Source organism: Grus americana, chromosome 2, assembly GCF_028858705.1.
Source record: "Grus americana isolate bGruAme1 chromosome 2, bGruAme1.mat, whole genome shotgun sequence".
Taxonomy (NCBI): Eukaryota; Metazoa; Chordata; class Aves; order Gruiformes; family Gruidae; genus Grus; species Grus americana.
In genome coordinates, this window is record NC_072853.1 from 99,375,263 (window position 1) to 99,398,968 (window position 23,706).

General features: G+C 45.5%; 3 protein-coding genes across 10 annotated transcripts in view; all 3 read right to left on the minus strand.

The window, feature by feature from the left end:
* Positions 1-353: 353 nt before the first annotated feature.
* On the minus strand, positions 354-3,984 carry NOL7 (nucleolar protein 7). Its single transcript, XM_054818061.1, has 8 exons — positions 3,612-3,984; positions 3,433-3,493; positions 3,286-3,344; positions 3,163-3,194; positions 1,999-2,086; positions 1,588-1,709; positions 1,430-1,507; positions 354-738 (listed from the first exon to the last, which is right to left on the minus strand). The coding sequence occupies exons 1-8, from the start codon at positions 3,839-3,841 to the stop codon at positions 665-667; spliced, it is 744 nt and encodes a 247-aa protein (XP_054674036.1). The 5' UTR covers positions 3,842-3,984; the 3' UTR covers positions 354-664.
* Positions 3,985-3,990: 6 nt separating this feature from the next.
* Positions 3,991-15,364, minus strand: SIRT5 (sirtuin 5). 4 transcript variants are annotated; one of them, XM_054818053.1, is made up of 9 exons: positions 15,212-15,364; positions 14,493-14,631; positions 10,848-10,981; positions 9,255-9,480; positions 7,598-7,685; positions 6,594-6,647; positions 5,531-5,654; positions 4,635-4,750; positions 3,991-4,254 (listed from the first exon to the last, which is right to left on the minus strand). In XM_054818053.1, the coding sequence occupies exons 2-9, from the start codon at positions 14,605-14,607 to the stop codon at positions 4,179-4,181; spliced, it is 933 nt and encodes a 310-aa protein (XP_054674028.1). In that variant the 5' UTR covers positions 14,608-14,631; positions 15,212-15,364; the 3' UTR covers positions 3,991-4,178. The 4 variants fall into 4 exon arrangements, with proteins under 4 accessions (XP_054674028.1, XP_054674031.1, XP_054674029.1 ...); XM_054818056.1 differs by lacking the exon at positions 15,212-15,364 and adding an exon at positions 14,919-15,110 and having other exon boundaries at positions 4,635-4,702; XM_054818054.1 differs by lacking the exon at positions 15,212-15,364 and adding an exon at positions 14,919-15,110.
* A 3,059-nt stretch (positions 15,365-18,423) lies between these two features.
* KIF13A (kinesin family member 13A) overlaps positions 18,424-23,706 on the minus strand; it is a 120,311-nt gene continuing 115,028 nt past the window's right edge. For all 5 annotated transcript variants that reach the window (XM_054818042.1, XM_054818041.1, XM_054818040.1 and 2 more), the window contains 2 exons: positions 20,329-21,433; positions 18,424-19,432 (listed from right to left, as the gene is read on the minus strand). In XM_054818042.1, coding sequence (XP_054674017.1) covers positions 19,146-19,432; positions 20,329-21,433 — 1,392 coding nt within the window. In that variant the 3' untranslated portion in view covers positions 18,424-19,145. The remainder of the gene's footprint in view (positions 19,433-20,328; positions 21,434-23,706) is intronic.

Sequence of the window (23,706 nt, forward strand, 5' to 3'; positions counted from 1 at the left end):
TATGCTACATTTTCTTGGTTCTAGAGTTCTATCCTAGGACAGTGGGTCTTAGGTGGACCCATGAACGCAGTGGCCAGGCTGTCAAAAGCTGAAGGGTTACTGTGTTCTTGGCACAAAGCAAGTTAGCTAGCAGGGCAGAGTCAAGGCAGCAATGGAAGCTTATTTGGTACTCCCAGAAAATGGCAGGGAAAAACCCCCTTATTCCTTGAAAGTAATCATCAAGCTGGATGAGAAGTGTCCTGTTACTCTGTGAGCTGACATTATGATTCTGATGTTAGGACACAGTGATGCAAATAACTGGAAAAGCAGGAATAACTGATAACTGTAAGAAATGCAGCGTCCAGAACAGTAAGTAAGTACATCATCGTTCATCTTTATTCACTGCAAAGGTTCTGCCTCATGGAGGCAGCTCTACAAGCCTGGGCATAACACCAGCTGCTCTAAATCAGTGTCAGGGCCCTGGCCCAGCAGGGTTTTAGCTTCTCCAGCTGCTTCTGAAAGGGGAGGGATGAGAACAGGGAAGTCAGTTTGGGAACAGCCCTGGGCTGGTGGTTAGAGCTGAGAAAGGAGTGATGCTGGAGAAGAGGGGAAAACACATCTTTGTTGTGTAGAGAAACTAACTTTCAGTAAAAGTCCTTAATTGCATCTTCTGAAAAAACTGTCTTCATACTTGATTTTTAATCTGTGTTGAGAGCCAATGTTTTTTAAACCTTGTTGCTCTTTGCTTTTTTTCTTGCCCTTAAAAAAAAAAAAGCAGCGGTTAATTACCATTTTCTTAGTCCATCTACTGCAGAAGTGGCAATCCACTGATTACTGCAGCAATTCAGAACAGAACAACTGATTAGAAAGCAGATAAAGTTCCTATTGTCTTTCACATACAACAACCTCCTCCAGGAGGAGGGTGGGGGTACAGCAGTGCCTGCACTTCTGAAACCCAACTTGGAAAGCAGGCTCTGCCTGCCAATGATCAGCCTCTAGTATTTGTGATGAGGGCTACAGCTGAGGCATGTATCATGTAATGGCACTTTTTTTTTTTTTAGGAGAAACAGGCACCACTTCCCTCTGCTCACACAGAAATTCTGGGCTCTTAGCATCCCTGCTTTAAGTTTTACACATATGTGAAATGACTTCTAACAGCTTAGAGGTTGTATGCCAAAACTGTAACAAAGTTTCTTTCAACAAGAAAACATGGCTCTAGGCCCAGATGCTGTTTCTTTACATACCAAAAAGGATGTAATTTTTTCAAGTTGTCTCTCATGCACCCTCCCCCCACTCAGGCTGTATTGTCCTGCTGCCCTTCCCTTACTAGTGGGTTGAGTTAGAAGGTAGCAAGATACAGCCCTCTAGCATCGGAAAGCTTTTTTTTTAAAAAAGTGTATTTAAACCTCATATGCAGAAAGTGGTACCTACTTTGAGTTGTTATACTCACCCCAAGATTTATCCACAAACTGAACAGCAGCTTTTTTAACTGGGTTTTTCTTATTTTCAAGGGAAAAAAATTCATTTGCTGAAAAGGAGATGAGTGTTCATTACTAAGCCTAACATAGACACCTCTAGCTGCAGACCCACCTAAGGAACACTGCTTACCCTGTGCCCGGTTGGTGTCTGGGCCATAGAGCTGAGTATTTAAAAAGTCTTTGGCGAGCTGTAGGTGGAGGCCTGTTAAACTCTGATCTTTCAAGCGCACAGCTGTATAGTTTCCTTTTGACCTAGTTAAATGAAAAGATTTAAATCCTTGTAGCGTACCTACAGAACCCAGAACAACAGACAGGCCAGTCAGTGCTTTGCTACTTGAGCACAACGGGCCAGTGCTGGTTGCTGATGCTCAGCCAAGCTTTGTAGCAATATTTAAAAAAAAACAGTTGGACCAAGACTCTGAACTTGTGACCATAGGCCCTTCTGTGCCCCGAGTAGTTCCTTTGGAGTCAAACTGCTCTCACCAGCAGCTAATGCAACTTTCCTCTATAGGGACATCAGTAGCAAAATCTCCCAGCATACCTGGCACCCTTTCTTTGCTTGTCTGTCTTCACCTGCCTCTGGGCTTGGCCTCTCCTCTGCTTTGCAGCCCCATCTCCACCATGTTTACCTAAAGTAAATTTAATAGAAACCAGAAAAAAATTCCCCAACATTATGAATCAAGAGCTGTAAGTGAGACAGGAACAGGAGCAAAACAAGTAGGCTGTGAAAAATAAGATATATTTAGTTAACTCCAACAGGCATTTTTCAGAAGCTCTGACTAGTAAGAGGTAGAAAGCCTTGCCTTTGCAGAAAGGCGGTGAGAGGGAGGGGAGAAGCACACCTCAGGGAACCTCCCGCAGCACTGCCAGCTGGCTTTCCCCTTCCCTGGCACTGGCGACACAAAACAGGATTCATCACAGCACAAAAATTCAGTGCAACACAACAGTTACAAGAAAAGGGAACTCCAGCCTCGGCTTCCTTCTCACCGTTCAATAAGCACCATGGAGACCGAGTACTCAAACCATCAATCCTGAGCTCTGCTCTTGTTTATGCCAACAGACTTTTAAAAAATAATTAAAAAAGGAAGAAAAAGTAGCTGCTACACAGCAGCTATACAATTATGTGAGGTACAGATGAGAGAACTGTTTAAAAAAAAAACCTCACTTTTTTTTTTTCCTGTAAAGTACTCTGAAATGAAGAGGGCTAGAAAACAGTAGTCATGAATACTCTAGACTCTTGACTTTCTAGTTCAGAATTTGAAAAAAAGTTACCTAATTTTTTACAGATATCATTAAATCATAGTACGATACATGAAGTGTCAGGGCAATTAACAAATCTGTGCAGGAGTATCCTCTATAACTTAAAAGAATGCTAAATATTAATCTTCCTCTAGTAATCCTTGCTTTTTCTATCATAACACCTGCCCATTATTTCCTTAAACACCTCAGACTCTTTTAACTGAAATCATTGTACAGCAAACGACTTCTGTAACGGCACAGGAATCAGATAAAATGCACCCGCTACCAACTTCACGTTTTTCCTCAGATATTTTTCCCTTGACAATCTTTCCGGCCTGCTGTTCACGTTTCAGACTTCCAAACAGGCCTCCGTACCAGAGCGCTCCCCCACTGCAGCTCTAGCACAGAACGGAAATCCTGAGGTATCGGGAAGAGCCCCGTGTTAGCACACGGGGCTGTAGCATACCTCGGTTAGCTGCCGCAGCCCTCCCGTCGGCTCTGTGGAGTAAGCAGATGGCAGCAGGTTACTCTCCCAGTTCGCGCCCCCTCCGTTTACGCCAAGCCCACTCCCCTCGCATCGCCCCCTCACCGTGCGGGCGGCGCGGCGGCCAGCTCCTTCAGCACGGCATCGGGCAGCAGCTTCCGTTTCTGCGGGGGAGAGGGGAGTTAGCGGGGCGGGGGCGCTGCCCGCCCGGCGGGGAGGGTGCGGGCAGGCGGTCGGGGGGTGCTGCCGTACCTTCTGCTCCGTGAACAGCTCCTGCCGCCGCCGCCGCTTCTCCTTCAGCAGCTCCCGGTGCCTGCGGGGAGGCGGGAGGCGCCGTCAAGGCGGCCGTTCGGCCTCGGGGCGGGGGAAAGAGCCTCCGCACCGGTGGCCCTTTGGGGGGGGGGGTGGGGGGGGTGGGGTGATGTCCGTACCTCCTGGCCGCCTCCCCCACGAGCTTCCGTTCGGTCTCGGCCGCCTCCTTGGCCACGCCAAAGGACACCTCCTCCGGGGCCTCGTCCTCCGAGGAGGGCGGGCTGAGGAGCGCGGCAGGCGGCCCGCGCTTGCCCGCGGCCGCCGCCTTCTGCCGCCGCGCCATGGCCCCCACGCCACCCGCCTGACCCCCGCCCCGGAAACTCTCCCTGCCTTCCGCCGCGAGCCGCATGCGCGCCCCGCCCCCGGCACGGCCACCCGCGCCGACTGGGGACGCCCCGCCCCGGGGCGGGAGTACGGCCGCGAGCCACGCCCCCTCGCGCCCAGCGGTTTCAACCGCCCCCGCACGAGCACGCAGAAAGAGGAGGCCTGGCCAGCGGCTACCTGTGGTGCCAGCGGCGGGGCCCGCGCTGCCCGCCCCGGGCTCCCGCCGCCCGTTTATTGCCGTGGGGAGCAGGGGAGGGGACAGTCCGCGGAGACCCGCCGCCTCCTCTCGCCCACCCCCTTCCCCAGCCCTCCCTCTGCCCCCGCCGGGCTGCGGCGCTTCCCCGCCGGCCGCTCCGAGGTGCTCAGGAGATGATCTCCGTCTCGTGGCGGGCCAGCGCCGGCGGCAGGGTGGTCCCGCAGGGGCCCGGGAAGTGAAACCTGGAAGGAAGCAGCCGGGTGAAGGGGTGGGCAAGGACCAGCGCACGCTGCTTTTTCTGGCAGTGCCCGAGAGTGCATTTGACATGCAGGTACACCAGTTACTCCTGCTTCCCAGGGAGGGGGGTTTGGGCTTTTCTAGGTCCTAGGGTCAGGCCTCAGCTTCACACTTGGAAAAATACAGATGTATCTCAAGTGTAATTTAGTTCCACCGAGAACAACCATCTTTTCTTACTAGAAAAAAATAACATTTCTTAAGCATTGGGGAAGAAACTAGATCATCCTTGTTAAAAAATTTTCAAAGCATTTCAGCAATTCAATGGAAAAGGCAATGAAGATGGAAGGGACTAAAAGCTTGCTAGTTTAAAACCGAGCAGCTTTACCTGAATCTGTTTGTAGCAGGAGTGGCTTCCATATTAAACTCTGCAACTGGCACCCCTCTGGCGGATACCTGAGGGGCAAACATAGCGGCAGGGTACACCACGGAGGAAGTCCCGACCTGCAGGGACAGGGTGAAAAATCACGAGTGTAGCAGGCCAGGAGTTAAACAGACAGAAATAAACCAACCCACAAGGTAAGGACTCTTCTCAGAACACTGAATCTGCAAAACCAGTAAAGCATGGAAGAAATGAAACCAAATCAATATCTATATTTAGTGCCACTGCATATGTAGTTATTTAACACAGCTAAGAATTGGGAATTGTTTCACTGATGCAACACAAAAAAGCCTATTTGGGGATTGTAACTGTACATGAATAAAAAAACCCAAAAACCAAACAGAAACAAACCAGCAGACTTTGCTTTCAGGAAAAAAAGCCCCCAAGTCATCCCTTCTGTTACTTGAGATTATTTTCTGAAGGGTATGCAGTATTCTGAGCAAATGTTTTGGTCAGCAATGTAAAACCAGCATGGCATGTAAACAACCTCACAGAAACAGCAGCACATGAAAACAGCTAGTTACATTCTTACAACATTTTGTAACTGTTTTTTTCACTGAGAGACATTCAAATACTAGCTAACTCCCTAACACCTGTGTACACTAAATGCAGATGCCAGATGAGCAAGATACACACGTGCTAAATCTGTTAATTTCTGAGTGGTATACGTAAATTTTCAAACTTAATGCTCTTTTAATGTTTTACACATGACACTAGAGAGTCCCTCAGGAGTTTAGCTCCCTCAGGGAAGGGCAGATGCATCTCCTTTACCCAGGAGGCACAACCTCTTTAGCTTGGCTTCCCTGCCGGTTAAGAGGCCAGGTAACAAAAGCGTCACTCACTACCAAGCAGAGGTCGCATATCTCAAGCTCCTTCTCAACCTCTGTGAGAATGTTGGGATCCAGGGTTTCACCAAACCACACAACGTGGGGACGGAGGAGCCCGTTGCAGCCGTCCTCCTCACACCTGTTTAAAAAACATAAAGGGACAGCGTTACGCTTCTGATGTGGGCGGCACTTCAACCTGCAAAATGGCCAAGCGGTTTTTGTTCTCATTTGGACACGTTTTATCTGCCGTCACTCTTTCTCCCTTCTCTTTCACAGCTCTCCCCAGACCCTCCTCTACCACGTGCTGGACAGAAGGCAGCTGATGCCGTGCTACGTGCATGTTGGATGTACACGCATGCTGCCTGGTCACACAGAACGGGTTGCTGAACAGCTGTTCAGCTTAGATATTTAAACCCGTCTTTCTTTTACTTGGATCCTGAAACACATGAAACTTAAAAACATAGGATGCGCTACAGACCTCTGCCTCCATCAACTTTAACAAACTGATCAACGGGTTTCTAAGGAGAACATGAACTGAAAGACAGAAGCATCGCGTTAGCCTCTTTTCTTTAGGAACCAGATAAAAAATACAGTGGTTTATTGCACCTGCAACTAGCTAAGGCAAAGCTTTCGCCATTATAAAAAAGCACCATGGCATATTTAATGCCTGCAAGGGACTATGCAGTGGCTGTACGCCAGCACAGTATTCCAGACTGACTAACAGTAGGTAGCACCTGCAAAGCGGCAAAACGTTCACTGTGTAGCACTTAATTTCTTACTGCAATTCTACTACTACTCCGCTTACTACAAAACCTGTGAATTCAGGCATGTTTCAGCTTCATGCTCAAATACACAGGCATGCAATCCCTTTAGCATCATGGTAAACTTCTAGTACAAGCGCCTGTTGTCTGCTGTCCCCTGTATTGCCAGGCTTAGACTCGGTTCTCTGGGGCAAAGTCTCACGTCTTTTTCTCCTGTAGAATGTTTCCATGTCCTTCCAAAACGACGTGAACAGTAATATAAGCCCTTTGAGATGCACAAAGACGTAACAGCAAAACCCAAAGCAGCCCATACGTACTGAGGAAGGTCTTCAACTGGAATTGTGGCATCTTCTGTTTCAGGATCAGGAGCCCTGAAGTTACAAAATTGAAATACATATTCAATCATACAAAGTGCACTTTATATATTAATAAAAACTTAGTATTCTCTAAAGCACACTCTCCAATTGAGGAACCTTTGCAACTTCAGCCAACTTTGACACCTACTACAATCCTAAATACCGCACACAGGGCAGGTAGGCATTTGTCCAGAATTATCCCAGAGCTAAGCAGCTGTAATAAGCTGGTCAAAGGCACAACAAATACTTACGTAGCTATCTAAAGATCTGGTGAAATGCAAAGGGGAAGAACCCCTAAAAATCTATAAGCTTATGCCTTCTTCCCCTGCCGCCTTTTTTTTAATGGTGAAAGAAAGAGGATGGCTAGAAAAAGGAGATCGAGGATTCTTCTGCAACTTTTTAAGTTGCAGAAATCCTGGGAACTGATGCTTCCCTCCTGATTGCTTCACACATCTGCATTTTGAGACCTGTCATCATGAGACTCTCATTGATGAGTTAAAGGACCAAAGCTACTAGGAGCTCAAGAGATGCAGAAGAGGACAATCCATGTACCAAGTGATGACAATCCAATTTAAGGAATAAGCTTTATTAATTTAATTTAATAAAAAACCCTGGAAGGTGAAGAGGATGGGAGTAAACACACATTCTCAAAGAGTACAATTAGTTGGTGTCCAATACGAGAGTTTCAGACCATCTGAAATTGTTCTAATTAAGACATATATAATGTTGTGCTAACTTAGAAGTTAACAGTTATTCACTTACAGGACTTAAGGTATCACGGGCTCTCACTGAAGTAACGAAACAGTATACTCACGCTTCAAAACAGTTGTGTAAAATCTAACATTAATACTACTAAAGAAAAATGAGGTGGTTGGCTGAAACTCCTGTATGCTCCTAAAATGACTCCTTTCTATTGAACAGCAGACAAAGTAGAAAATGCAGAGTTTGGAAGGCAGACGTATTACCCTTTCCCGGCCAATGCGGGGCATATTGGACTCTTGTAATTCGCAGCCACGTTTCCACAGTTGGTGCACCGAGTTTTAAATAAACTACCTGAAAAGCATAAAGAGAAAACACCAGGGATCAAGCAATTGCTCTGAGGCATTGCTGCACAAACAAACAGCTGTGTTTATCCTGGGCAGCCCTTATTTGACTTGGAAGACTGTACCTTGTGGGTAACTTACTACACGAACGTAATAGCCAAGTGTGGAAACCTGGCAGCATTATGAACAAGACACTGTTTACACAGCGTGTACGCACGCTTTTGTTCAGCAACCCAAGGTGACCAGCGTCATAGTTCAGCACAGCCCGGGCCTGGCAAACACAGACACAGCCCTTTCAGCTGAAAGGCTGCAGTGAACAACAGCAACAGTCCCCCTAAGCTATGATTTGTCACCTTGTTCTACCTCACCACATAAGTAATACACAGCCTCGTAACAGTATTTCAGAGGAAAATCATTATTTGAAATAGCACTGAGGGAGATGATTTCTGCTTTACTGCTTTTTCCCTTGAATCAGAAACATTTTCTTAAAAAAAAATGCCCGTTAATACCTTTTTGTTTTATCCAAAACTCCCGAACCCCAAGACTTTTGTAGCATTAGTAACATGCTGTAGAGATGCGCAATATTACCAAGAGTTTAAAATTGTTTATATTTTGTAAAGACTAAGACTAAAATTAAACTATACCCAAGGCTTTATCCTTTGATCCACAACTGCAAAACAATTTGTGCAGGTTTCCCATGTCCAGATCACAAAGTAGCAGTGGGAAATCCCATTTAAACCTTTCGTGATACTTAGAGTTAAGAAGCATCATAGTGCTGGGAGACCAGGATGGGACTTTGTCCTGGGAGATTTCCACTCTGTGGCAGGGCCTGCAGCATGAAAGCACCTCACAGGACGGAGAAGGGCCTCCTCACCCTCCATTTTGTCCACCCCGTAACACATTTCATCAGATCCAAAAGCCCCACTGAGCCCCGCATGCTGCACCTGTGTTGTGCTCCTCTGGACTTTGCTGGGGAGAGGGCGAGAGCGAGGGATGCCACTAACTATGGGGAAGAGACAGGGAGCGCCACTGGGCATAGGAGAGAAAGGGAAGGGACTCTTGTTTTGTTTCCAGCCCCTTCTCCCTCCTGTAGCCAAGGGCTGCACCGGTGGGTCTTTGAAGGGCAGGGCAGGACAGAGGGAAAGCGGCAGGTAGCACAGCAGAAAGCACCAGCGCTGGCGAGACTGGTCTTGCCAACGCACTTTTTATTGGTGGCAATACCAGTGTGGCAGCACCACCGCCACAGAGCAGAAGTCCTCAGTGGATTATTCCCCCTTTTCTAAGCAAAATCAGCCCAGTGTCACTATTCACATGTATTCAAGTGGATGCGAGGCAAAACTGAGCAAGCGAGAGGGGAGAACCAGTTCTTGCGTACTGTCAGAATCCATTAAGAAAGATGAGAAATAGAGGCTATGAAGTACCCGAAACAACTTCCAAAATAGAACAGGGCAACATTGTGAATAACTTCATGTGAGTTATTATCATTTTAAAGACAAATTTCTTTTCTCCCAGTACTTCTCCTACTCTCTCCTCCCCCACAAATTTGCTGGTCTGTAGAAACAGGTAAGCTGGTTCTTACCGTGAATTTCTAAGAGGTGCTTTGTGCCTGCCTTTCTGTGTAGCTCATCGATATTCTGAGTAATGACCACAACGCTCCTTCCTTGCTTGCTCAGTCGCCTTTCGCACTCTGCAATGGCAATATGTGCAGGATTTGGATGTTTACTCAGCATCACTTCCCGGCGGTAATGGTAAAATTCCCATACACGAGAAGGGTTTCGTGCAAAAGCCTCTGGTGTAGCCAGCTCCTGGAAAAGACATAACAATTCATTCTACCAACGAAAGGGCAAGAAAATCCCCTCCCCAGGCGAAGCCTGCTAGCGTGCTGCTGTTTACACTGCTACCAGCATAACAAGATAATCAAAAGCAGATTATTTATAACAGAGGCAGCTGACAAGAATATAGTTCAATAGCCCTTATGAGGATGACAAGTCAATGTATCTTATCAAATGAGGAAATGACTGATATCAATAGTGTGGCACATGGTTTTACCTAGCACACTTAGAATTTATTCTGTGCCACCCTACCAAACTATTAGGAGTTCAGTACAGCACAAAGGAAGATGAGATGTTTCAGTGCATGTGATTTTTGGCATTCAAAGCTCTCTTCTCCACAGCAGCCATAAAACTCAGCATCATGTGGATGTATTTCCTTTGCTAGCAATTTTTTTCCTGCCCTAATTTAAGTGTAACGCAAGCCAAATCACAGCCATTGTCAAAACCCAAGTCTACTATCTTTATATGCCTGTAAAATCTAAGTTATATTTTTCACACTAACTTTAATTTTGCCTTATCTTTTTTAAAACGAGGAGTAGCTCAGTGTCATGCTTCAGTGCCCAATTCTACTGACATAAAAACACTGCATGCAAACTTGCTGATGCAGAAGGACCAGGCATTTATACACATGCGTGCTTTATTCGGATTAATAGTCACTGAAAGAAAAAAATGCAGCTTTAGATTCAAACCATCTCTAAAACCTTGTCTCTCTGTCCCTTTTTTAACTTCAACAAGTTTTTAATGAATGCTATCACTAAAAAACACAAAGAAAGCAAATGTGATCGCACCGTTTGGGGTAGCAGTTACTGACAGTATAATGATTACTGGAAACATCTGCAGTGCCACGCAGGACCAGACTCACAAGGCACCTACACAACTCATGTATTTCGGTGCTCTCCCTTGCCTCACTCCACCCCGCAGGGTCTGCTTCCACCTCCCCTCCCACTGCTGGCAAGATCACACCAGCAAGAGAGACAGAACTTGTGGGACAGTTAAACACTGCGAGGAGCCCTGTCCCCAAACAAACAAACAAAAATATCCTACAATGTTTTTAAAGAGTGTTATGAGAAACCAAGAATAAAACAGCTAATCGACATCATCGGTTCTGTCCTTTGCTGTTTCGGTAAAAGGTTCTTAGGAGTTTAAAACAGGAAAGGCCCCATGAGGTAGGAAAACGGTGAGGGTGTCAAAAGATGAGCAAACAGCTAAGCTGCAAGGCGGCGAGAAAACAGGGATGGTAGAAAGACCCAGAGCTCTCCGCAAGAACGTTGTTTTTCCAAACAGCTGATAACGCAAACAACAGAAAAGTTTCTGTGTGGGCATGGGCCACCAGTACATACCTGGGCTTGCCACTTTCTCCAGAAACCACCAGCCCCTCTGAAGGTAGGAACTCCACTCTCCGCACTAACGCCGGCTCCTGTGATAACGGCTATATGCTTCGCTTTGGCAAATGCTTCCCGAAAATCAGCCATATCTACGCGTGGGGAGGAAAAACAAACAGCTGTTCACTTGGGCTTTTATATAGGAGGCCATGCTGTGGTGGGTTGACCCTGGCTGGAGGCCAGGTGCCCACCAGAGCCGCTCTCTCACTCCCCTCATTCACGAAACAGGGGAGAAAAGGTATAACAAAATGCTTGTGGGTCGAGATAAGGACAGGGAGAGATCACTCACTAATTATCGTCACGAGCAAAACAGACCAAACTTAGAGAGGGAATTCATCTGATTTATTACTAGGCAAAACAGAGTAGAGGAATGAGAAATAAAATCAACTCTTAAAACACCTCCCCCCACCCCTCCCATCTTCCCGGGCTCAACTTCACTCCCAGCTTCAACCTTCCCCCCCCTCAGCGGCACAGGGGGACGGGGAATGGGGGTTACGGTCAGTTCATCTCACGGTGTTTCTGCCGCTTCTTCATCCTCAGGGGGAGGACTCCTCTCATCGTTCCCCTGCTCCACCATGGAGTCCCTCTCACGGGGTGCAGACCTTCAGGAGCAAACTGCTCCAGCGTGGGGTCCCTCCCACGGGGTCACAAGTCCTGCCAGCAAACCTGCCCTGGCGTGGGCTCCCCTCTTCACGGGTCCACCGGTCCTGCCAGGGACGTGCTCCAGCGTGGGCTTCCCACAGGCCGCAGCCTCCTTCAGGTGCCTCCACCTGCTCCGGCGTGGGGTCCTCCACGGGCTGCAGGTGGAATCTCTACACCCCCTCATCCTTCCTCCATGGGCTGCAGGGGGACAGCCTGCTTCACCATGGCCTTCACCACGGGCTGCAGGGGGATCTCTGCTCCGGCGCCTGGAGCACCTCCTCCCCCTCCTTCTGCACTGACCTTGGTGTCTGCAGAGTTTCTTACATCTTCTCACTCCTCTCGCCGGCTGCAAAAGCTCTCTCTCCAAGTGTTTTTCTTCTTCTTAAATATGTTATCACAGAGGCGCTGATTGGCTTGGCCTTGGCCAGCGGCGGGCCCGTCTTAGAGCCGGCTGGCATTGGCTCTGTCAGACACAGGGGGAGCTTCTAGCAGCTTCTCACAGAAGCCACCCCTGTAGCCCCCCCGCTACCAAAACCTTGCCACGCAAACCCAACACACATGCATACAGTGCTGCCAAACTTACGCATCCAGAAGTGGTTTCCATGTACACCTCCCATGACTTTAATTTCAGAATACTAATTTGTTTCTGCGTTTCTGTATATTGGAATTTGAAGGGCAATTCCTGGAAATCCTCAAAAATGCAGATGAGCAAGCTTGGTAGGGCAACATGTATTAAACTATGAATATAGTCAATATTTGAAAGACAGAGCCTTAAACTAAAACCCCACATGAGATGCTACCATGATAACAACTGCTGCCACCACCACCCAGGAACAGTTTGCTTTCTAATTGCAAGGTAAGATCCTGAGATGAAAAAAATTTACGTTTGCTTAGAAAGTATCACCTTCAAAATTAAGGCAGTTTGGGAAAACGCATTTCTTTCTGAGGCATCTTGCCCATTTTCTATGTTTGCAATTGTATTCTCTGTTTTTGAATGTATGTTCCCTCCATTTTTCCCTGCGTGGTAAAGTAACTTGGGAAAAAGATGGGAAATCTCCTTTGCATCTCCTTTGCACTTTTTCTAAGAGTCAAAGCAAGATTAAAAAGGAACAGATTAGCTAGAGAGAGACAAAAAAAAAAATCTCTTCCAGTTTACCTTGGATATTAAGTTTAAAGCAACGTATTTTAGAATCACAGAATGGCTGAGATGGGAAGAGACCTCTGGAGATAGTCTAGTCCAAACCCCCTCCTCAAGCAGGGTCAGCCAGAGCAGATTGTCCAGGACTGTGTCCAGTCAGGTGGTTTTTTAATATCTCCAAGGATGGAGACTCCACACTCTCTGCACAACCCATTCCAGTGTCTGACCACCCTCACACTAAAAAAAGTGTTTTCTTGTGTTCACATGGAATGTCATGTGGTTTAACTTGTGTCCATTGCCTCAAGTCCTGTCACTGGGCACTACTGAGAAGAGTCTGCCTTGTCTTCTGAACAGTCTCGGCTCTCTCAGCCTCTCCTCACATGTCACCTGGTCCAAATCTTTAATGATCTTTCCGGCCCTTCACCAGACTCTCTCCCGTATCTCCATGTCTCTCTTGTACTGGGAAGCCCAGCACTGGACCCAGCACTCCAGGTGTGTCTCACCAGGGCTGAGCAGAAGGATCACCTGCCTCCATCTGCTCGAGATGTTCTGCCTAGTGCAGCCCAGGAGGCTGTTGGCTTTCTTTGCCACAAGGGCTCATTGATGGCTCATGCTCAACTTGGTGTCCTCAGGACACCAGGATCCTCAGGGCCTTTTCTGCAAAGCTGCTTCCCATCCTGTTCTGTTGCCTGGAGCTATTCTTCCCAGAGGTAGGGCTTGGCATTTCCATTTGCTGAACTTCATGAGGTTCCTGGCATACCCTGTCCCCAGCCTGTCGAGGTCCCTCTGGATGGCAGCACGACCCTCTGGTGTATCAGCCACTGCTCCCAGCTTTGTGTCATCTGCAAACTTGCTGCGGGCTTGCTCTGTCCCATCATCCAGATCATCAATGAAGGTGTTAAACAATGTTGGCCCCAGTATTGACTACTACAGTGTGCCACTAGTGACTGGCCTCCAGCTGAACTTCAAGCTGCTGGTTGCAACCCTAATCTTCACAATTTACTACGGTGTGGGTTTTTTGTTTGTTTACTTTAAAAAACTAAAAGCAGATAAGTTTTTACAAGGAGAAATAGCACTGGAGAAGTCCCAAGACGCACAGCACAAGAGCTGTGGAACTGGGCAGAGAATACTACGATTCTGATGCCCCATCTGCTGTTGTAAACCAAACCTCACAAAGCCCTTGCTCTCCTAGTCCAGTCTCCAGTCTCGGACAGCAGCCAAACACCGACGCTCAAGGCGGCAGAAAAAGTAAGTGCACCTCGGCTACTCAACTGTTAGGGATTTTACTGTTACACCTGTGAAGTTCTGTGTGTGGTTTTCAATTAAAACACATCCTTAAGTTAAAAAAACTAACCCAAAAAAGCCCCCGAACAAACAAAAAGAGGGTATTTACTACTACTAGACTGAACAAGACTCCTGGGGTTACCCAATACCCTGTTCCCGAGTTGTTACAAATGCTCGAGGCCCTCCATAATTCTTGTACAAAGAAATGAGGAGTGAATTTTATTACCTGTTAGGATTACGGAAAGGAAATGCAATTAAATGGAAAGGAAATGCAATTCATTAGCATACATTTATGTGCATAAATTATAAATCCTAAAAACAAGTCACCAGGCGACCACATTAATGGCAACTGCGTGAGGGTTTTTGGAACTATCCACAGAAGATAAACTTTAGCAGCTGAAAAAAAAAAACAACTTCACGGTCTTCTAAACATTTTGAATTAAACTATAGATGCTGCCTATTATACAAAACCCTCTAGAACTTCAAATCTAGCTTAAACACCTGTCCGGAGTACTAAAGGAAACAAATAGATGTCTTACTTGAACTAGGACGAGCCATTTCCAAGCAAAACTTCTGTTTCTTTGAAGAAGAAGCCTTAAGTCCACAATATACTTGGAAAACCAACCTTCTAGTGGTAGATTGAAAGAGACTCATCAGCACCACTCGGACGCACGTTACCTGGGAAGAAATTAATGAAACACAAGCAGCCTATTTAGGGAGCAGATTTCTGCAAGCTCCCTGTAAGGAATTCCCTATAAAGAACAGGGTACAAACGTTATTCATGCTTTTCTCCTGCACCTTCAATTTTTGTGTTGCAAAACACAGACATCTCCAATCTAAGACCCCCAAAAGGGGATGACTGCTTTTGTCTGGTTTTGCTTCCAGTTAAGAATCGCAGAGATTAGTTATCCTTAAATAAATTCGTTAACTAACAAAACCACACCATCGCGGATTTTAACGTTTACCTCACACCACGCTTTTAAACCTTGCTGCCTCACGCAAGACCAACTCCCAGGATCCCACTGTCAAATTTTAAGGGAAAATCAACCCGACGGGCGCTTCGCTGGGCAGGGTTCGCACCGGAACGAAGCTGCGGCAGCAACCCCGGCGGGCAGCAAGCGTACGTGCAGCTGCCCGCTTCCAGAAGGGCGAAGGGGAACCGCCGGCGCGGTTCCCAGCCCCCCCCGCAGAGGTCCTGGGATCGCGGTTTCGCGTCCCGCCGAGGTGGGGGGGGGGGATGGGGGGGGGTGGTACTTACCTCAGCGGCAGGGAGCGGCGGCGGGCCGCTGCTCGTACGGCGCTGGAGCCGAGGCGTGCGGCTCCGCACGTCCCGCCCTGGGTTTGCGGCGGGGCCGGCCTTCCCTCCGCTCCGCCCCGGCCTCGTCTTTCGCTGTTGACGGCTCGCAGAGCTCCCGGCCGGCACCGGGTGTGCGAGCAAAGGTTGCGGCTGGTGTCAAGGCAGGAGGGGATGGATGGAGGCCGAGATGGGGTGCTGTGGAACCGCAGCTCCCTTCGATGGCTCACGTAACGCCGGAACGAGCACGTATTAATTTAATTATACCCAAGTAGGTCTGAAAAGGTGGATGCTTTTCCAGTATCATCAGTCTTAGGTTCACCCTCAGTCACTGTTTACACGGTCTCTGACAAAACTCCTGTATTTGGACATTCATAGCATTAAAAAAACCCAGCCTTGACAGCTTGCTCACAGTTTCCACATTTTTTATAAGGAAAGCTGTTCTCAGCTTGTTTTTCTGCAGAAACAGCTTCTTCCTCTCCCCCCCCTTCCCCAATAAATTTAAATTGTAGTCCTTTTCAGTCAAGCAGAGTTTTCACTCATTTTTTTTCCTTTGTTTTCTGTCAATTACCAGCTTTATAAACAGATGAAGAGGTCCCTAAAAGAGGTCCCGTGTACCCCAACATGAGAAAGACGGAAAGGCGAGTCCCACCACGCTGCAGAGGAGCTCTTTTCAGCCCGCCACCTGCGAACCAGCCCAGGTGGCCAGGGAGCAGCTTCTGCCTCAGACCCGATCCCTCGGTACGGGGCATGGGCGGTTACAGGAAGGAATCAAGGGGAACAGGCAACACCAAGGCAGGGGGGTGGGGAGTAAATATAAATACCCAAAGGTTGCTCCCAGGGGCTTGCAGCCCATGCTTCATTCATTACACTGCTTCACGGCACTTGTTACTTACATCATAGGAGCACGTAATATTCCGCCTCCAGCTGCAAACATGAAGGCAGGCTTTTGCGGGGGAACAGTACTGGGTTAAACACTGAGCTTTTGCTGGCTGAACTGTAACAGCTGTTCTCTGAATCTCCATAAACGCATGTACGCTTGAAAAAAACAGCACATAATAAATTCAGACACCAAGATAAAGGCTGGCATGATCCCATTCAACACTGTAACTATCCTGATGGTCAAAATCAGATAATTGTCAGAACTGGGGAAACCACCAAGATGACAGGTTTGTTCTGGCAGCTCAGACAAATCAGGGATTGGCTCTGCCCTTCATTATCCAGTATTATGACCAGGGTTAGTTTTGGGTTTTTAAATCAAGGTCTTACTATGGATTGTAGATCCTGCTTATTAGGCAGTGTATTTTAGATGCTAGTTAAGGTACTATTTTTTTTTTTAAAAGGTAATTCGCAGTTGGACTATCACCACCACATTATTCCACTGATTACAAAGTTCAAGACAGCAAACTACTAGTCTAACATTACTAATATAAAAACTGCTGCTGCATTTATGTAAGAGTTTGAGGAGCACATCAACTAAAATGCTTGTGTTTCCACATTACCTCATCATATTCATTAGATATGCTCCTTCAAACTTTAACCCAGGGCAGGGCGTGTTAACATGCAAGGTTTTAAAAAGTACAGATCTTTCAATAATAACAGAATTCATGACAGCACAGGTTATGCAAAATGTGTACAGCACAAAACTAGGTTGGTTTCTCTGGTGTTTATAGATCGTATACCCCAAGAAGGAAAATTATTCCTGTGTTTCTTAAGCAATGATGCATCCTGTATTCTCAAAGGTCTGAAACCATGAAGAACCTAGTTCTGCTGATGCTAACCTAACCTGGTGTAAATACTGATTATCTTTGCCATAAGAAAATGACCACGTTAGCTTTCAAAATTGTTTGTAGTGGCCTTGGACAAATATGTTTATGCAAACATGTGCACACACATGTGTATGTTTTCTAAAAAACATTATAAAAAGATTAAAGTGACATCTAAAATTAACTTGAAGACTGTGGTGTTGGGTGTAGGTACCTGGCAGCATTCTAGGATCATCTGTGCCTGATAAAATACTTCTGTTTTTTCTATTACAATAATTTCCTCCAGTAGCAGTATCACTAATGCAGTGAAAGCAACTCAAGGTAGACACCAGAAGTATGAAGTGTTCTGCAGAGATATTAATTTCACCAAAAAAAATTAACATGTAAGAATCCCATCTCAGAGGAGCCAAAAGCTATGTCAAGGGTAAGTACACTGAGATTTGCACACCCTGCTTTCATCCCCCCCCGCCCCCAGCACATCACCCTCCCAGCTGCCAACCACGTTGTACTCAGCTGAGACACTGACATATTTAGCAGTGAGTCTGTCTTGTCTGTCTTCCAGGAACTTGTCCTGTCTCCCCTTGACCCACATGACACCATTCTCTGGCAGGAGTTCCCCAGCTCTGCTCCCCGTCCTGTGAAGGAGGGGGAAAGCAGCAGGTGAGGAATGTGCACCCACAGGGGCTGCGTTTCTCCTCTCCAAACTGCATGAACCCGTCAGTGTTTAAATAGGTTAATGCCGTCCAGTCTTCCACTCCAACCTTGTTATCCATCAGTATTTTTACAAAGTACTTTGCATCTGAGCACCATCAGCTACAAACAGCTTACTATTTGACCATGAAACCTAATCGTACCAAATACAAGCAAAACATTTTTTTTTTAAATCCCAAGTAAACAGTCTGTATTCTAGCACACAATAGGTCTGTACCAATTAAATACAGTATGGCAGTATATAAATTACAGTTTCTTTACAGTAAATAGTAAAATACGAGAGTCCGCTTACTGTACACAACAATCAAAGAAAGAACAGCAGCTTTTCAGTAAGGTCCCAGGTATCTCAATCATTCACTTGCTAAGAAACAAAGAAGAACAGATACAGTAGGCCATTCACTTCACTCATTTTTTACCGTGTTACTTTACAAATATCCAGAACGCTTGTACAGGCATCTACAGTATCTACATGTGGAACAACCTTCTTAGGAATTTATGAGCACCAGACATAAATCCCTCCATCATTCCCATTATTAAAATAAACTTTACAGATTAAAATTACTTTAGCAGTCTCTATTTCATCTGGATAATAACCAGCAAGTAACAAGTGCAAAGTTTGCAGTCATCATCCATTTACTGCTTCTTTGTTTCCCCATTTCCCTCCCCACACCCAAAAAACCAACCCCCTCCCCCCACAAAAAAAACCCCAAAATGTTGTCCTCTCACACCCTTGCAGTAATACTGGTTCTGCAGTCAAACTGCCTGGCTGGCTTAAGATAACATATAAAATGCCAGACATATAGCTTCAGGCATTGTTAGTCATTTCAATCCAATGCCAAGTCAGCACAGTGGCAGGCCTCTAGGAAGACAAAAAATATGAAGCAGTTGGATATTTCAGTGTGCTTAAACACAGAACATAAGGCTGCACGGTGCCCAGTGACTAAAAGAAACATGGCACCAAGTTATCAGTTAAAACATTTACAATAGAAAGATATCAACAGCAAATGTGTCAGTCTAAAACAAGTTCTTTGGTAATTAAGAACAGCAAACCGTAGCTTTTTTTTTTTCCCAAATACGGATTTACATCCTGTTTTTTCCACAATAAAATATTTTTTGTTGTTTAAAATATATCTCCCGAGTTGTTGCGTAACAAATAGTCCAGTACCTCAGTTATCTACAGATCAGCTTTAACTGTATTTTAGTGTGCAGCTGTATCCGCCCACTGGCAGACAAACTATAGATACACATTCATATATATATATAATATATATATTATTTATAAAAAAATTAGAGAATTAAGTCAAGGACTCCTCTAGAGAATACACATTCCATATGGACAGATTACAATGTACAATAGCTTCAAAAATCCATAAAGTTTTCTACACAGTGATGTGTGTAGTTAAGTGCAAAAATACTGCAGTTTAGTTAATCCAAGATTTCCTGTTTTCGTGTTTCCTAGAAAAAGCAGAAGCCGCTGCATCTCCTGAATTGCAGAGGACTTCTCCTCCTGTTTTAGGAGTGGATGATGAGCCTTGAAGCACAGAACTTTTTCGTTTTTCTGAAGTGGAAGATGCCTGAGACCGTGAAGTGCTACTCCATTTCCTTGTGGAAGCTGGTGCTTTGCTGAGGCGCCCAGGACGAACAAAGACACCGTGTCGTGGTTTGCAGTGGAAATACTCTCTGCCTTTTACGGTTCCATCATGCTTCCCTTCAGTGAAAATAAACACACAGAATTAATTGTTGGTGCTTTCATTAGGCAAAGATATTCACGCTACAAGGCTATCTGTTAAATAGTCAAGATTTTTAATGCTGAGTGACGAAGCCCAATGCATACCACACACTAGGGAGAACAAAACCTGGAAAGGAGGGCTTGAATTGTGACCAAAAGGCGATTTCCTAAAGTATTACTTTTTAAACTGTCAGTTAATGTCAAACATTTGTGCATTTTACAAAATAAACTATCCTCAAAATCAACTGCTTACAAAGCTTAAAACATAGCTGTCAGAGAAACTTCCAGTACTAGTGTTAATATCTATTCCACTACTAAAAACATAATCTTTTTTCAAAAGATCTGGAGCATTTCTGTAGGCATCTCTTAACACTTGCAGAACATTGACATTTTCTGATCCCATTGAATTGAAGTTAAAGAAAACCCGTGCTCTATAATTAAGCTTTCCCAGTGGAGAAAAAACCCCACCAAACCCAACTCTGAAAGTTACAGACAGCAAACCTATCTGACAAGTCACATCCATTGTTAGTACTGCCCATGAACATGCATGCTGATTTAAAAAAAAAAAAATTGCCAATTGTAGGCTTTGCTTGTTTTTCTGATCTATAAAAATAGGGGGGTACCAACAGGAACTACCACGACGTGCGAGAGCAGTATTCTGCATAAAGCAAGAACAACAGGGCTCTGAGACAATTAAAAATTAACCCTTAGCAAAGTATTCCTATAAACTGAAAGCCCAGACCTGGGTGTATTAGATTCCATGCCTATATGAAATTAGAGATATTTCCCAAGACCAAACAGCATATGATTGTAGTTGAACTTCACAAATAGATGATGCTAACTGCATAGAAAACCCAGAGCATATTTAGTCTTACCCAGCTGAACGTTTAGTTCAACTCCAACCCAGATTCCAGCTGAAAAATCCACCGTTCCAATGTATCTCACCGTGCCCATCTTATTACTTCCGACATGGACTTGTTCACCCACTGCCACCCAGCTAGGTAAGACGTGGGCTTGATCTGCAGAAGCACCTTCTTCACAATCAGAACCATCCAAGTGGTCCTTCCCAATAAAATCATCTACGGAAGTGTCAGTCTCACGCTCTGAAGTCTCTTTTCCCAGTACAGAACACAAAGGGTTTTCCGCAGCATCTGCAAGCTGGTCGCCTGCTGCCGCTGCAGAGCCCAGCTGGCCCACGCACGCGCCCTGCTCCTTGTCGGTGCCTGGGGGTAACTCCGAGGCACTCACTCCGTTAGAGGACACGAGGGAACATGGCTGTGGAGCTGTCGAATGGTCAAAGTCCTTTCCATCTTCGACGCCCATGAACTCTGTAAAGGAGTGATCTTCCAGAATGTCTGTTGTGTGCTCTACTGTGGCTTCACGTGCTGAAAATTCAATTGTACGACAGGTATTTTTGCCATCCGAGGAACTTGAAGCTGAAGAAGATCTGGCTCTGGGTAACCGCTGAGAGTCTCTGTCAGTCTGTCCATCATGGAGGGACAGCGGTATTTGTTCCGTTAAGGCACTGTTTTCTTTCAGTGGAAACACAGGTAACTTTTCTCTCGCTAATTCCTTTTCTGACTCTTGACACTCCTTGTTCGAAGCAGATCTTAAATCATGTGCAAGAGATGATCCTGAGGGATCATTAGAGTCCAGCTCCTTCATGTGACTGGCTAGCTGGTCTGTGCTATCACTACAGGGAACAAGCATGTCAGACAGAGTAGCGTTAGAGGCACTGTGGGAAAAGTAGCCACTAGTAATACTGCTAGTGGTGGGGCTGCGGGATACCTCTTTCTCAAGAACACGTGAACTCATGAAGTCTGATTTAGAAGAAAACCATTCCCTGTTCTCCAGGCTAGCATTGTAAACACTGAAGTCAGCAAACTCCTCCGGTACGTAAGGCCGGAAATTTTGAAAACTTTGTGGACTTATCAGCTTCTTATTAATGGCCTCCAACTCACTGTCTTCCTCCTCGGAGTCCTGCAAGAGAGTGTTGCGTGGGATTAGGAACCTCTGACAGTAAAGTTTTCAAAATAAACTAACCTTCCTTGATTTTTTTCATTTCTGAATGTGGAGAAATATATATCTTCAAAATTATTTAATTGAAGAATGGAACATACCTCTGAAAAAAGCAGCTGGGAACACATCCTCTCTACACTGAGCTACTCAATTTTTAAAAAATAAATTCTAAATAGTTCAGAAAATATAAAGCAATAAAGTTTGGCATAGGGAAAGCTCACAACATGAAAAAGTTGTATGTTTACATATTATATCATACTAATTTTTTTAAAGCTATGTATTATAAACTTTTCTTCCCACAATTTAGACTAATTAAACCTATTAAAGATATTCTATAGAACTAATTGACCACCTAACAAGATAAACATAAATGTCAATGGAAGAAGCCTCACAAGGTCTCAGCTGCAATATTAACATACATGCTATTAACATACAGGCTGTTAAAAACTATCCAGCACAATGGTATTTTCTATTAATCTGACACCAAAGAGGCTAAATAATTTTGATACCCTTAAGCCATCACTCCTGAACACATGCACAATGATTGAAAATAAAGGTAAAAGGATCAAATATTACAGAGAATCTTCAAGGAAGCATTGCTCCACATACATGTATGTGTCTGTAGGGAAATAAATGGCACTAATCAGCCTGGCAGAATTTGGAGGTAACTCCCTGAATCTCCCTTTGCTAATGAGTGGTGATGCAGCGACCAGCCCACAAACATCTCTGAAAGAGAGCCCATCTGAACCTGAGGCCTTCCATCTGCCAAGATACGTGTGAGAAAAACCCCAGCAACATGGTTGGGCGGCTCTCCCAGGGTAAAAATACTGCAGGCAGGACTCCACGTGGATGCTTTTTTAAGTACTTCGTTTTTCATATATGTATTTATTTATACATATATATGCATATAAAAACATATGTGTACACACACATATATATTAAAAATTGTTAGTTTACAGCAAATGCCCACTAGAAAGAATAGTATTTTCAGAAAAATGAAAACTGCTGAAGTACTTAAAGTTTAGCAGAACTCAAGCACCCATTATTTCTCTACTCCTTTATCTGCATCATGGATTTCAACTACTGACCAAGACAGATCCCATGTGATATCTAAAGTAGTTCGATGCTTTCAGACATCTGCCATGAATCATGGATGTGAAAGCACAATACTTAACCAGATGAGCAATGCACTGAGAACCAATACCATCAAGTTTAAGATAAACATCTTCTTGAAAATGTTTCCTGTACTTCATAATAACCAAGACTCCTCAAATAACTTTTTACAACAAAGCTTCAATTACATAGACAGCAAACAGTTTTGTTCAGTTTGCACACATCAGAATAATCACAGAATTGTTTAGGTGGGAAGGCACCTCTGGAGATCATCTAGTCCAAACCCCCCTGGCTCAAGCAGGGTCAGCCCAAGCAGATTGTCCAGGACTGTGTCCAGTTGAGCAGGTTTTGAGATCTCCAAGGATGGAGACTCTGTAATCTTTCTGCGCAACCCATTCCAGCGTTTGACCACCATCGCAGAGAAAAAAAAAAAAAGTGTTTTCTTGTATTCAAATGGAATCTCACGTGGTTTAATTTGTGCCCATTGCCTCATGTCCTGTCACTGGGCACTACTGAGAAGTCTGCCTTGTCATCATTCCCTCCCATTAGCTATTTTTATGCACTGATGAGATGCCCCTGAGCCTTGTCTCCTCCAGACTGAGCAGTCCTGGCTCTCCCAGCCCCCCCTCACATGTCAGATGCTCCAAGCCTTTAATCATGTCTGTAACCTGCACCACCCATTCCAGTAATTCCCTGTCTTGTACTGGGGAGCCCAGAACCAGACACAATACTCCAGATAGAGCCTCACTAGTGCCATAGGACCACCTCCTGCAACCGGCCGACTGTGTCCAGTATACTGTTGGTCTTCTCTGCCACAAGAGTGCACTGCGGGCTCATGGCCAGCTTGTTCTCCATGAGTTCCTCAAGGTACTTCTAAGGTAAAGCTGCTCTCCAGCCCGTCTGCCCCCAATACGTACTGATGCCTGGCGCTGTTCCTCCCCAGATGCAAGACTTTGCATTTCCCCTTGTTGAACTTCATGAGATCCCTCTTTGCCCATTTCTCCAACTTGTTGAGGTCCCTTTGAATAGTAGCACAACCCTCTGGTGTATCAGCTGCTTCTCCCAGTCTTGTATCATCTGCAGACTTGCTAAGGGTGCACGCTGTCTAATCATCTAGATCA

Bases quoted from the DNA above. Each gene is read 5' to 3' on its own strand.
- SIRT5 (XM_054818053.1), bottom strand. From the start codon at position 14,607: ATGAGTCTCTTTCAATCTACCACTAGAAGGTTGGTTTTCCAAGTATAT. The intron at 7,686-9,254 runs GTAAGAACCAGC...TATGCTTTTCAG, and splicing joins GCACCTCTTAGAAATTCACG to GTAGTTTATTTAAAACTCGG. The intron at 6,648-7,597 runs GTAATACGTCTG...TTGTAACTTCAG, and splicing joins CCCGCATTGGCCGGGAAAGG to GGCTCCTGATCCTGAAACAG.
- NOL7 (XM_054818061.1), bottom strand. From the start codon at position 3,841: ATGCGGCTCGCGGCGGAAGGCAGGGAGAGTTTCCGGGGCGGGGGTCAG. The intron at 2,087-3,162 runs GTATGCTACAGC...AATTTACTTTAG, and splicing joins GGCTGCGGCAGCTAACCGAG to GTAAACATGGTGGAGATGGG. The intron at 1,710-1,998 runs GTATGCTGGGAG...TCATTTAACTAG, and splicing joins AAGCAAAGAAAGGGTGCCAG to GTCAAAAGGAAACTATACAG.